Genomic DNA, 13,534 nt, shown 5'->3' with positions numbered 1-13,534 from the left:
AAAAATCAAATGTTGAAATAACAGCATGGTGACCGACTGTCATAACCTAATATAACATAACATAACAGCCAATGGTTTAGTCCAATTCCTGCACTCATGTTATTTGCAAGACCAAGATGAAGTGCATGCCTTCCCAAAATTCATAATCATTAGTTCTACAGTTTAGGTGTGCATTACAAACAGACAGAAAAATACAGTGCTTGGGGTCAGTATTGCTTCAGCAAGTTTTCATTGCATCAACTGGTCAAAGATCAGAAAAAGACATAAACAGAATCAAAGACAACAGAAACAGACTATAACCAGTTGACACTAAAACTCGGCCTTTTGTTCATCATCCCCCAACATGACCAACCGCACAACATTCATTCACCACACAGTCAACATATACCACACAAATGACAACCTCATTGAAGACAATAGACTCCATCGTCTTGATATTGAATGCTGTCCCAAACATAGAGCAACAGTTTGCAACACACAAGTGACAAACCACACCGTTGAATATCTTTCCAACCAACACAGGAGACCAACCAATACCCTAAAAATAAGAAACAGGTAAGGACAATGTGTATTGATTTCTACACAATCCATAACCTACTTCCAATAAAGATTGGAATTTTGATGACATGGCTACTACCTTAAACGATGAGGCAATAAAGTCCACAACTCCGGCTTCGACCTGTGCTGTCATGTGTCTGACAGGATCTGCCCAGCCAACATGCGGTGTGTTGCCAGAGAGACGATCACAGCATCTCAATATGTCTATCGCATTTTCATTGTTCTATAATAAATAAACTAACAAATAAGACTGTCAAACTACTGTGCATGCTAAAGTAGCATAATGTACCAATGACTGAATGATGTCTTTTACCATCTCTTGATGAAGTTCAGGAGATAACTGAGTACAGAAGCTTCTTGTACACCATAGACGATCAAAGTATTTTGTACTCCATCTAAATAAAACCGAAATCAGAAGCTACAGTACACAAATATGCTGCAACAAACATTATTCAGTATTGTAATATTGCTAATGTCAAAGTGTAGTATGACTATCCAACATGTATTAGAACATGTATTAGAACACGCAAGAAGTTGTGCTAAATCAGAAACGTACAGCCACAATACGTTTGGACTCCAAGTAATGCAAAATTTATTTTAACTGAGGTTAAATAGTAGAAAGACAGAGAAACTATTTACTCGATAGTACACACTTCAGAAGATAACATTTTGGCCACAAGAGTAAAATACTTTGTCAATGACAGCAGAGCAAAATAATATCACATCACAAACATACTGTATTTCTTCAAATAGTGGCAGTAGACTCTATTTTTAACAAGGCTACAGAACTGCGCCTCTAAACAAGGGCGGCTTGTATTCGAGGTCCATAATAGTCATCTTCTGTTTTCAATTCACTGTCTGTCCCAGTGCTGGATCCAGGAATTTTTGAAAGAGGAAGTTCACCTGGTAGCAGTTATTTATAGCATTACTAATTTTCTCTTTTCTAATGAAATTATATAAAGTTATTGAACCCCCCACACCCTAAATCCCCCTCTGGATCCGGCCCTGCGTCCTCCCCTGATCCATTATATTCTTCTCTCACAATAGTGTTCCTTCCTGAACTAATTCTAGGTCATTGCAACGCCTTTGAACGGTTCGTGGATTTGTCCCTTCCACTTCAAGACACCAATATGTGTCTTCTTGTTTGTCAATTATCACATATCTAGCGCTCGTGTAGGGTGAAAGTTTCCTAGCTTCCTTTCAGCTGATGATAACTTCCTTCATACCACTTGTCCCACTTCATGTGGAACACTTCATTGTATAGCTCGTACCTTCTGTTTTCTTGACACTGTGCAATCTGCCTTCTTAAGCCCTGTCCACAATGGCAACTGGATCATCCAATCCACATCAAGAGGTGGTTTTGATCCCAATTGGTTGAATCCAATTAGAATATGTGGGCGTTACCTTCACGTATGCTACCAGTGTAGTCGGAACATCAGTCCTGTTCCTTCGTCCTCATTCTTGCTCACTTTGCATCTCTGTATCAACGCTTTCCACAAGTACAATCACCATCTGATCGCCATCCATTCTGGTCTAATGTGGACAGGCCTTTACACTTCTAAATATTCTGTCCATTTTCTGAATCGTATTTATCACTTGTCTCCTAGCCATTTTCTTGTGTGTCTCGTCATTTTTCCAATCGTCGTCCGACAATCTTCCTGTTGGTGATAGCTGTCTAACAAACGCTGTCTCTGGACGTCGTGATCCCTAACCAAACAATAAATCATGAGAAGTCCAGTGGTAGCATTCACTGTGGTATTATGTGCAAACTGCACAACCTCTACTGCTCTAAGCCAGGAATACGGCCATCCACCGGTATCACACAACAATTATATCCACAAGCTGATTCTGTCGCTCAACCTGGCCTTAAGATTGTGGGTGGTTTGCTGAACTCAATTTCGGGTTTAATCTAAAGTCCTACAAGTCTCTTGAAAAACCAATATACTGTGAAATATGTACCACTATCTGACTTAGTCTCGCGTAGCCAGACCTTTTCCACGTGTGGCACGAGAGCGAAGTTAAATTTTCCCCTTGTGGCATGAGGGTGGGGTTAAGGTCTGACTATGCGAGACTATATCTGACTGTGCCATGAGAGGAATTCCAAATTGGCACACCCACCTCTCTCGAAATACTTGTACAGCAGTCTCTGCTGTACAATCTCTTGTTGGTATCAAAATATGTAACAATATCTGCTGAATACATCTTGGATAGCCAATATGTACTCCATTCCATCTGGAATTGACTTGTGAAGAAAGCTGCAGAAGTCCATTCGAACCTTGTCCAAAGAGCATCCTGGAAAATCTGTATTCCGGAATGGAGCTGTACCACAGAATTTTGTTCGCTAATGCAACTGACACTTATCACATCCTTGTACATATGTCATCACATCCTTCTTCATACCAGGCCACCAAGCTGCTCTACAAGCTCCCATGTTCTCGCTTGTCCCATATCACCTGACAAAGGCAAATCGTGCACTAAGAACAAAAGTGTCTTCTCAAAGACTTTGGTAGTACCACCAACAACTCCTGTTTAACACTCAATGGATGATTTCGTGTACCATGGTAAATCCCTATCCTGTCACCACTGTGATGACTTGGATAACACAACACAAGACTGAACTATATTTGAGAAACCCAACATATATAGATACATCCTACGTGCATGCGCAGCACTGTACCCTTTGTTGCCAGTAGGAAGAGGCCCTTAGATAACGTTGGTTCATTGATGATGTCTAGTTAATCGTGGTAAACAACTACAATAAATTGCCTAGTAAGGCATGAAATGTAATGAGGCATCCAGTACCATGTGCATTGCTCACGAGTCCCTTTGTACCTGATAGGTACAGTACCTTTGCTGTCAATTTATTGCCTCATCCTGTTTTATCACCCAATATGACAAGTTTCTTTCACTGAGAGCTGCTCCTGGCAAATGATTAATGTCAAAACTTTCTCAAAAGAAGAAACAACTCTAATGGCGGGTTACCATTGGTTGTGTTGTGAGAAAAATTCTTTCAGATGCAATACCCATAGATATCAAAAAGTACCAACAGTCTTCATGTGTAATGTTATGATGGAGAGTGGCAAACAGTATGATGAGGTGAGAATAAACACATTTTCACTCATGAAGAGAAGTTGTTGACTTCAACAAAATGAAAAAGTACTACTTGCACAAGGAATTGTAACAACCATTGGCAACACCTATAATATGTTCCACAAGATATGTGATGCCCTACAAAGGAGGCTCCAAAACATGCAAGTACATGATGGGTACACAGGCAGTTAGCAGGTGTACAGATTGTACAATCTGTGCACCCTTATTAGCAGTCATGTTGAACAACAAAAAGTTCATTCTGTTCAACAGTCACAGACAGACACAAAAAGTCTACTGCTTTCCCACATCCCTACTCCTCACAAGACTTTTGGATCTTTCAAGTTCATCCCTCGAACCTACTGTGAAGACTGTGTAGTGTTGCCATTTGTCGTCAGGTCTGATGGCACCGTCAATTCATTTGCCACTGTTTCGTCGTGGAAGTTGTCATGGATGGAATGTGTCTTGGTGACTGCGGATGTTTTTCAAGCAAATTCTGGGTAATGAAGACATCATTGCATTGCACTGTGAAGCAACTTGTTATATAATTGTAGTCAAGTAAAATACAGAGGAATGCAATGGTTTGCCAATATTGCTTTGTCAGGCATTATGTGAGAATGGCTCTGTTTAAGTATTCTAAAAAGAGTTTTCTATCAATATCACTATCTTAAAACATGATACACATGGTTTGTTAGTTATCATTGAAGTGCAGCAGCTGGTATTCTAAGGGTAGAGAATTTAGCACAAACTAGGATTCTAAAGAGATACTTGGTATTGAGGAAAGAGCTGATAGGTGTTGTTTTTCTCAATGATAATGATATGTCAGTGGCGAAAGAGGGGTTTGAAGTAGTGGATACCTGTTTGATATCGTGTGATCAAAACCCGAGTGAGAAGCAGATGGTTTTTGGATCCTTCTCTCTGAGATACATTTGACGATTGGCATATCTAATGTGGCCTGTCCCTTGTGATTCCTCAGCGTTGTAGCTTCTGTGGTAAAGCCTGTGTTGAGAATACTGAAAACTCCTCTTTTAGTCTTCTAGTTGGGTGTAGGTTGATTCATTGGATGTCGTACAAATAAAACAAATGAGTTCACTGACACCCTTCTTTGTGGACCTGTTACAGTGCAAATGCTGGTACGAATTAGTTGGTTTAAAATAGTTTATGTCAGATAGTCCTGTCTGTTGTATTAATCCTTGGTGATGACATGGTTGCAATAAACTTGCATGAGTTATTGGACCACAAGATATGTGGCAAGGGTGTGGCTTGGGTGGTCCTCGAGTAAGTGGAGAGTCCAAGAGGTAACTTAGGCAACTGTGTACGTACAATCAGTGGTCGCATTCTACTACTGCAAGACTTGACTTTTTATAATGATGTAGTGATATGTTCAGATGATTAGGGCAAAGATAGGATGTGACTTCCATGTTGGCAAGTCATGGAGGTCTTAAATGTAAGGTTGAGGTAGCGACTCGCGAATCAAGTTAAGTCTTTGATTGAATTCTTGTGTCGCTGTGGTAGTGTCCAGGTACTTGGGGTGTGGAATTGAGAAGCAACAAAGTCTCTGAATACAGAACTATACTCACACATAATTAGAAAGAGGTTTGCCATTGCTGTTGCTTTGTCAAAGAACACTAATTCCATGGGACAGCTACAATTTAGTCATTGTATGCATTACTGTGGTTGATGTTTGATGACATCATTCATTGCATTGTTTGAGGAAACATTTCTAGGCAGAAGACTATCAACCTATTACCAACTTCAATCAGATAATATACACACTCAACTCAGAAGTATAATACAGTCACATAAAGCCAACTGTTAATGTGTGAAACACACACATGCTAAGTCATGTAAAAAACTGATGCAAGACCCCTACATGATTTCTTGTAAAGCAGTCCATAGAGAAATAGAGGGTAACCAACTCAGAACACATGCATTTAGAATTGTTACGCATAACAGTTTTCGACAATAGAACTTTAATTGTTCGCTTCACTGAATAAACTGATTTATGAGAGTAGCAAGTTTCTGAGTTTTTTTAGAGTTTCTGCGATTGCTGTATTATTGACATAGACAATATTTAACAATATATCATGTTGTTTAGTATCAGTTAAAAAAACTATAATTGAGGTATTGCAATAGCATAAAAGCACCAAAGACATCTCTCCTCTCCTTGTCTCACCTATCCTCCTGCCTCTCTCCCATTAGCAGGCAAAGCCAATAATTACAGTCTGCCATCAAGCTTAATTACCTTAAACACATAGACTTTAGGGCTGAAAGTCTATGGAGAGCAGAAAGTGTGCGACATTCCGCCAGTTGTGTTGTACACAACTTGCAAGGCTAAAACAAGATTAATCAATAAGTAACAGAACGTCTAGCTTTAATGCATGTTCATTAACCTTGTGAAAGAAACAGCAACGTTTTGCCAAATAGAATGCTACAACATCACGTAAACCATCAAGGATGAAGATGTCAGCAGCTATCAACAAGTCACTATAATCAATAGCAGTAAACAAATAAGACAATAAATTTATAGTCTATAAATATCATACGATAGAGCCACAGAGTCAGGCAGTTCTGCTTTTGCTCCATAGATGAACTCCAGCACAACACGTAGACACAAGGGTGTCACACTGTGATGCAAAATAAATTCTGCAGTTTAGCCAAACAAAATACACATCTGATTTGCATCAAACCCCTGTAGCTGAATTTTCTGAGATGAACTTTCTACCCAACTACCACCAAACATGGCAGCAAAATATTGAGAACGTGCTGATAAAATGGCTCTGCAACAAGAGACAATGAAAAACAACTAATTGCTACGTTTCCTTGTAAAATAGAAAATCTCAGATGAAGGGGTACCGATGAACATGAAATTTGCAATCTTCAGCAATGATGACGACATCACTGGTTTCTTCATCACCGATCATCTCAATCATAACCTTTTCAAGTGGAATGGACTAAACAAAACAAAAAACATTCGAAACGCAACATATAAATCAGTAGGAACTTCCATGGTGTGCGTGCGTGAATGTTTGTGTGTGTGTGTGTGTGTGTGTGTGTGTGTGTGTGTGTGTGTGTGTGTGTGTGTGTGTGTGTGTGTGTGTGTGTGCTTCACCTGAAAATAGCCAACCGCATTAATCAATGTATGATCTTGTGCTTCAATCACTAGCTTATCCAAAGTCCCAGCTGATTCATCTCCATAAGCCCATCTACCAAACGATTCAACAGAAATCAATAACCATCGATGGTGCCCACCACACTACAACAAATACTACATTTAATTAATTAATGTTTTATACAGAACATAAAACTTAGCACTGATTATGCAAATATCCACTAGAGTAATCAATGATGTATCTAAATAAACAGCTTTCCATGCAGTTCTACAATAATACAGTTAAGCAACTCTTGGCAGCGTATCCTCACTCCAAATTCTCTCTCTTCGGATAACAGAAAAGCAAGACTCATCATGTTTAAACAAATACAACAATGGGTAGGACCACATTTCAGAAATCCTACCATGGTGTTCTATACTATTTTCAAGAATATATAAAACAAAATTAAAATTTATTTAGCAAAATACAACAGGTGTTTGATAACTATGGTACATGTGCCCATTAACGAATCATGCATAAAGATTACTCCATCACAAAAGACGGGTTATTTCAATTACATGCACATAATGTCAAGCATGCGCATATGTAGATGCATTGTAGTCAAGTATACTTCCGTGTACCACATACATATCAGTCCAACAAATGCAACCTATCCTACCGGGAATTTCCAAAACAGTACCCAGGGCAGCAATGCAAAAAATGGGATTTTTATGAAAGAAAATCTGTTCTCAATTAACATCTGGGAGGTTTGTAGGAACCTCTGTAAATTAGCATATGGACTTAAGCGCCACAGAGTACGCAAGTATAGGCCCATCTTGCTATGTCCTGCATACTTAGTCTTTATAAATGAGTGCCCGGACCTTGTCAGGCGTTTCTTTAGAGGTTCCTTCTTTAATCCACAGTGTAAGGCTGCTGCCTGATTGCCAAAACTTTATATACACTGTAGTATAGTAACGCACGTTACTAATACAGCCTCAAAATATTGATCAACTTTGGGCCGTAACGCCGAATTGCACACCACACTCTTGATTCTCATTAGTGCCACGGCCCATGAGCTGTAAATGAGAACAATTTCCAAAAGATCACCGACGATTCCCGGTACTATTACTTTCCTGCAATATATTGCAATCATTTAACTGCATGTAGATTTACTATTGTCTGTTGTAACTCCAAGTCTCATGCTCACACATCACAAGAAAACCATCTTCAACTGCCAAAGATTATATTCTTAGTCTTGTCCAAGCAATAAACCGAGGCTCAACACTAACCAAAGTACAATTGGGTACCAATTAATAAGTAACCTATTACAAACACGAATTAAATTAATTTAAACTTTTTATTACCATCGATATTTGTTTAATCTTACGCATAAAATAGATGAACAGCCAACAATCACTTGGACTAAATAGTTCCTAGTTCAAAGTTACTGCGTCTAGTAATTGCGCAACAGCACCTGAGTAGATTTTGCATGTCGGAACGTTGCAGCTCTTCATCACCACATGAGTACGACATCAATGACTCTCGTACGTGAGGTAATCTAGCTTTGAGAAACACTTTGTGTGCCGGGTAGTTGACTGACCTAGACGTTAGCTCCATGTCACTATGCTCTGAGCTTTCAAATAGCCTTCAGTTTCAATAACAAGAAACTAGACAAGTTGAAAAGTACAGTTGAATAAATCGTAACACAGTTTACTGCAAGAAATCCAAGCGAAGTCTTCTTAGAGCCTGTTCTTCTATACTCTCTAGGTGCGTCTTTAGTCTCACTGCCATTATCCGGGACACGAATAATTCTCGAAATCCCGGTACGTTAATTACCATGAAACGCGCTTAGGATGTTAGAATTATCGATAGCAAAAATTGGTAAGCATGTTCGCTTAATTAATCTTAAAAAGTAGCTACTAATTACCTGGGTTTAGCTTAAATTTAGAATAATCAACCTACTCTTTTCCCTCTAATGTACACTACCTAGCTGGTGCTCATATATACAATCCTAGATGCTACAAATGTACTTACACGAAAAGCAATATGCATTTAATTATGATAGTTTCTATGTTTACTTTACGGCATTGAATGATAAAAATACCATGCATGCAATCAGCAAAACCCAACTTTGCTGGATGCTACTGGAAAGAAGAAAAAGCCTCAGAGGAAAAGCAACGTCATTTCTTGTCTATTTCATTTCTATTTAATCACTGGCGTAGCGTCGGGGGCTAGTAGGGGGTTCATGCAAACAGTTTCAGCGTGTCAAAAGGTTAACCTAATTAATTAATGCGCTATATGTACAGTCTCAGACCAGCCATAGGGGAGTGGTCTGGCTTTGCGAGACAAACCTTTAATTTTCTAGTGATATTCAGACTGCGAAAGATAGTCTTGCAGACGTACGTATTCCAGAGTATCTTAGCCAGAAATACTCATACTCATGAAAACGTACTTGGTCATACATGATACAGTACCAGTCTCCTCAACTTACCTGATTACTGAAATTAAATATCATTTTCTCGCTTGCGTAGGCTCAAAGCGTAGTTGAAGAGCGCCGTGGACCGAGAGCATCATCACCACTTTTAATTAATTAACTATGGAAAAAGGTTGAGAGTTGGAGGCAGAAATTGACGAGATTGCATGTTGACAAATATTGTTTGGTAGAAGCGAACACGACAGGCTACTAATAAATTAAAACTATTCACTTATACATAAAGGTTGGTTATACTCAAACCAAGAAGACGTAGACTAAAATACTTTCAACGTGTATCACAACACTAGGCAACCCAGTCTATAGCTAATTAGCTAAGCAACATGATAATGCATCATTTTCAATAACAATTCAAGATTTCGGTAGTCCTGCCATTCAGGAAGGTCTACCCTACGTGCACAACATCCCTACAAAGCGTGTGATATATCAGTAAATGAAATTGTGCCTAGATTACTTATCATTCAGAATTAAGGTCTCTTTTGCTATAGTTCACTATGTAACTACCAGTCAATCAGTATAAATCATGATCAAGTTGTTTCCATGCAGTCTTGGTCATCCTGTTTATGACTAGCTCTGTAAGTGGCAACACTGCTGTCAAATGTATTTGCCACGTGATTGCAGACATCTTTCAGTTGGCTGAGGCCGTCTCTGAGGAGATCCACAGCAAGCTTGCCCTCACTTCCCTGAATCCTCAAATTAATTTTTCTCTCTGAAGGATGAGGCACTGCGTATCCACAAAACTCTGTTTCAGGGTTCTTCATGATCACGTGACGCAACGCATTTCCCAATGTGTGGTCTTCTCCGTTCAAGACAAAAGTCATACACGACTCGTCTTCTGGAATATCAGTCTGTAAAACGTCTAAACGTTTTAACGTCTCGAAGATCTTAGCTGCCTCTGCGGATTTCTTTTGTGAGGACATCAGACTGCTGTGTTAGCGCGCGCTAAAATGGTTGTTTTGCAGACGTGTGTCATAGACGTCTAACCGCGTTTATTATTCTACCAGCGGAGGGACCCTTGACGCAGGAAACTCGCCAGTCTGCAACTTTACACAATCTGTGGTTCCCGTATATTGCAGACCCAGCTTTGGTCAAAACCAGACAAACGTTGCCAACAGTAGAATCGGAGGCGTCAACTCACAGGTTCGTCATGCAAACTTTCTTTTTGTTGGCGCCACAGTCATTAATATCAATATACCGTAGTTGATCTAAATCTATGTAGTCTAGAGTTGAAAATTGCGGATTATCTAGACAACACCGAGCAGAGGCGTAAATAGACGTTCAGTCATGGATCAGAGGGTTTTCCAAATAATAACTGGCCGCGTACACACAATCACATGAACCTATATGATATCACTATCAGTGTTCGTCAAATCGCTACACCTGCTAGTTGTCCCTGGGCTACTATGTACCCATGTGTTGGTAGCCGGGAAAATGTTAGGTTGCTCGTCATAAAAGTGCAGAAGCTGCTTAATTTACTAGCCAATTAAAATAGCCAAAATATTTTGGGTATTAAGAATTTATGTCTAATTGTATCCATAATGACATCTACATATGTTGCTGCCTTTAATTTTAATAATAAGAAAAGCACATAGACTACCAATTTTGAAATTTAGACTAAGAATTGAGATGATCTAAAATAGCTGTTACTGCTCAGTGACTGCAAGAGGTGTTATGCTCTAAGCCTTAGCAGCTAGTTTGCAATATGCAAGATAATGCAATATGCAAGATAAAGGTAGACCTAACTACTGTCTGATCCATCAGACCCGCCACTACTTTTCACATTTGTTTTCTTTGTGGGAAGACGATGGCCATGAATGTGTCGCCAACCAGTTGACCCAAGAATCCAAGCATTTATGGCGGGATCAGGGTCAAACTTCCGAAATTCTGCGTTCACATTCAGCAGTGCTGGGACTCATAGTGAGCATGATGTGCACAAGGTGCAGAATATTCGAGAGGTCACCGTCAGGGTTGCTGAATTCACCTTTCAATAGATCAGTGTAGACTGAAAGTATAGGAGAGGTTCGAAGTGAGACTACACGGCGTTTCAGTTTCCGGTGGAATCCCCCACTCACTGCGAACACTTTCCACATTGCAGCTGGCATTTTTCATTGCTAACTCAAAAGCTTTAACTAAACCGCTGATGTCGTCATGACCAAAGCTCTTTCTCTCGGTTTCATCGTATGGCCATTTCTTAAAGTTTAATGCTGCGAAATGTGACAAGGTTGGATTTTTGAAGCAACCAAAGTGCATTTTCAGATATGACAAAGCACCCTTCACAAACTTCTCTGCGTCGTCATCTAAGTCGACAGTGGTAACAGTGTTAGCATGGATGCCACCTCTGGTTGATCGCCGAGAACTAAGTTGCAAAGTACCATATGTGTTCTCATGTGCATTGAACATAGCATTGAACTTCTTACGATAATCTCCACATTGCTGTAGAAGGTCTGATAAAGCATCAATGCAATCATCAATAATGATTGGCACTTCAATTAAAACAATGTCGTTCTGTTGGAATTTACTTGAGACTTTAGTCACAATCGCAAGAAAATCTAGCATCATGTGAATCCAAAAGATAAAACGGAGACTCAAGATGGTATCTAATATACTTCGAGCTCTAGACTTCTCTTCGCTACTGTTTCCGGCGCCAACAGCCATATGCTCCAGGTGGGCAGCTAAAGATGACAAGTTCTGCAGGATTGCTTTGAGAGCCCGCTCTTTACTAGCAACCCACCTAACTTGCTTGATATCAGAAAAGGACTTGAGCTCTTCGTCAAGAGTAGATGCAGCTTGTTTCAGCTCTCGTTGCCGTTTAGGTGAATACCGATATATTTTGAAAATTTCCTTAATACTTGCTTCAAACTCTGCAAGATATGGAACCGCTTTAACTGCATCAAGAATGCCAAGCTCTAGTTTGTGAGCAACACAGTGAATTACAACGGCGCAAGGATAGTCTCTGACCAGCTTTGCTTTGACATCGTTGCGATCACCCATCATGACAGCAGCACCATCGAAATTTCCGCAAACAATGTTGGCCCCATGCGTACAGAGCCTGAGGGTATCCTCGGGTTGTTCACTAATAACTCTTCGCAAACCATCCTTTAGCGCTGTATATACTCCATCTGCGTGAGCGTGTTCCAACTCTATCAACGCAGCCAACCTAGTCACTGGTCGACCAGTCGTAAGATCAATGTAGCGAACCATGACAACCTCCTGTTCCACTACAGTCAAATCTGTTGATCCATCACAAATCACGGAGAGATAGCGACACTGCTTTAAATCATCAGCAGTCTTGCACCTTAGGTCATCAGCAATATACTTCGTGAACAAGGCTGCAGACTTATCGCGCAGATAGTTTTTACCTAGATCAACATCATTGGCCTGCTGTACCTCACAAATGTACTCATAGTCAAGAAAAGGCTTGAATTTCTTTGCAACAGCGTATGCTGTGCGAAACAAATACTGATAATGTTGCCGTTCTTTGCTATGAAGAGAAAGAAGGCCAGCTTCGATCTTTGTAATCTCGACGTTCACTGGTCCTGTTCGCATTTCTTCAGCACGTACACATGCAATATGCTGTCTTGACAAGTTGTGTTTCTTGATGGGATCTATTCTAGAGTTCGTTGAGCCAATAAAAAATGCACTACGTTTGTCGGCAATGAGTGGATTGTTTACACAGACTCTACATTGCATAAAATCAGGACGAACGCTGCCGTCATTGTACTTTTCTTCCACGCATATTTGTAACCAAGGGTAATGATTTCTCCATGTCGAAACAAACTTTTTCTGTCGCTTTACAGCATCATATTTAACATCATATTTGCCTTTCATAGTTGGCAAAAGAGAACACCCTGATGTTAATAATCACAATGCTGTTGTAGTTGCTGTTGTTGTTGTTGTTGTTGTTGCCTGTGTTATTGCCGTAGGCGAGGTTGCTAGTAATTGCAATTTCTGGTCATGTAGAGCATGGCTACTTTCATCAAGTGATGAGATGGAGTGTTCAGGTGATGGAATCTTCACATGAGATTGTTCTGTTTCTAGTCCTGCAAAGCCAAACAAAGTTTGTTGCTTTGTCTTTTTTGAAACTGGATGAGAAGATTTATTTCTTGCTGAGAGGCGTTTCCTTGGTTTAGCAAAGGACTCGGTCGTTGACTTTCCTTTGGTTCCAGTTGAGACTGTCATTGGGATGACCAAAGGCACAAAATGGTTTGGACTGGGTGAGTTGCCCGCCGACATTGTCATGCAAGACCACATGATTATTGCGGGGATTTGTTCCTGCTGCAGTTCTTGTTGCATTAGCTGACGAGGA

At 40.0% G+C, this 13,534-nt stretch overlaps 3 protein-coding genes across 5 annotated transcripts in view; all 3 read right to left on the bottom strand.

Moving 5' to 3' along the window:
* Positions 1–8,537, bottom strand: part of LOC134187031 (BTB/POZ domain-containing protein 8-like) — a 9,777-nt gene extending 1,240 nt beyond the window's left edge. For 2 of the 3 annotated variants that reach the window (XM_062655144.1, XM_062655146.1), the window contains exons 1-11: positions 8,452–8,537; positions 8,212–8,382; positions 6,773–6,851; positions 6,502–6,599; positions 6,336–6,425; positions 6,192–6,272; positions 6,039–6,132; positions 5,891–5,979; positions 848–953; positions 599–781; positions 404–538 (exon numbers count right to left, since the gene is read on the bottom strand). In XM_062655144.1, the coding sequence (XP_062511128.1) occupies positions 404–538; positions 599–781; positions 848–953; positions 5,891–5,979; positions 6,039–6,132; positions 6,192–6,272; positions 6,336–6,425; positions 6,502–6,599; positions 6,773–6,851; positions 8,212–8,382; positions 8,452–8,528 (1,203 nt within the window). In that variant the 5' untranslated portion in view covers positions 8,529–8,537. The remainder of the gene's footprint in view (positions 1–403; positions 539–598; positions 782–847; positions 954–5,890; positions 5,980–6,038; positions 6,133–6,191; positions 6,273–6,335; positions 6,426–6,501; positions 6,600–6,772; positions 6,852–8,211; positions 8,383–8,451) is intronic. The other variant, XM_062655145.1, reaches the window with a different exon arrangement.
* An 851-nt stretch (positions 8,538–9,388) lies between these two features.
* LOC134186860 (DNA-directed RNA polymerases I and III subunit RPAC2-like) lies at positions 9,389–10,162 on the bottom strand. Its single transcript, XM_062654932.1, has one exon. It carries the CDS (start codon positions 10,146–10,148, stop codon positions 9,756–9,758), a length of 393 nt encoding a protein of 130 aa, XP_062510916.1. The 5' UTR covers positions 10,149–10,162; the 3' UTR covers positions 9,389–9,755.
* A 1,058-nt stretch (positions 10,163–11,220) lies between these two features.
* LOC134187142 (zinc finger protein 862-like) lies at positions 11,221–13,056 on the bottom strand. Its single transcript, XM_062655258.1, has one exon. It carries the CDS (start codon positions 13,054–13,056, stop codon positions 11,221–11,223), a length of 1,836 nt encoding a protein of 611 aa, XP_062511242.1.
* Between the last annotated feature and the right edge of the window lie 478 nt (positions 13,057–13,534).

The sequence above is a fragment of the Corticium candelabrum genome, chromosome 11 (assembly GCF_963422355.1).
Source record: "Corticium candelabrum chromosome 11, ooCorCand1.1, whole genome shotgun sequence".
In the NCBI taxonomy this organism is placed as follows: domain Eukaryota; kingdom Metazoa; phylum Porifera; class Homoscleromorpha; order Homosclerophorida; family Plakinidae; genus Corticium; species Corticium candelabrum.
The sequence above is the reverse complement of the archived record's forward strand: the minus strand, read 5'-3'. Positions and strand labels throughout refer to the sequence as shown.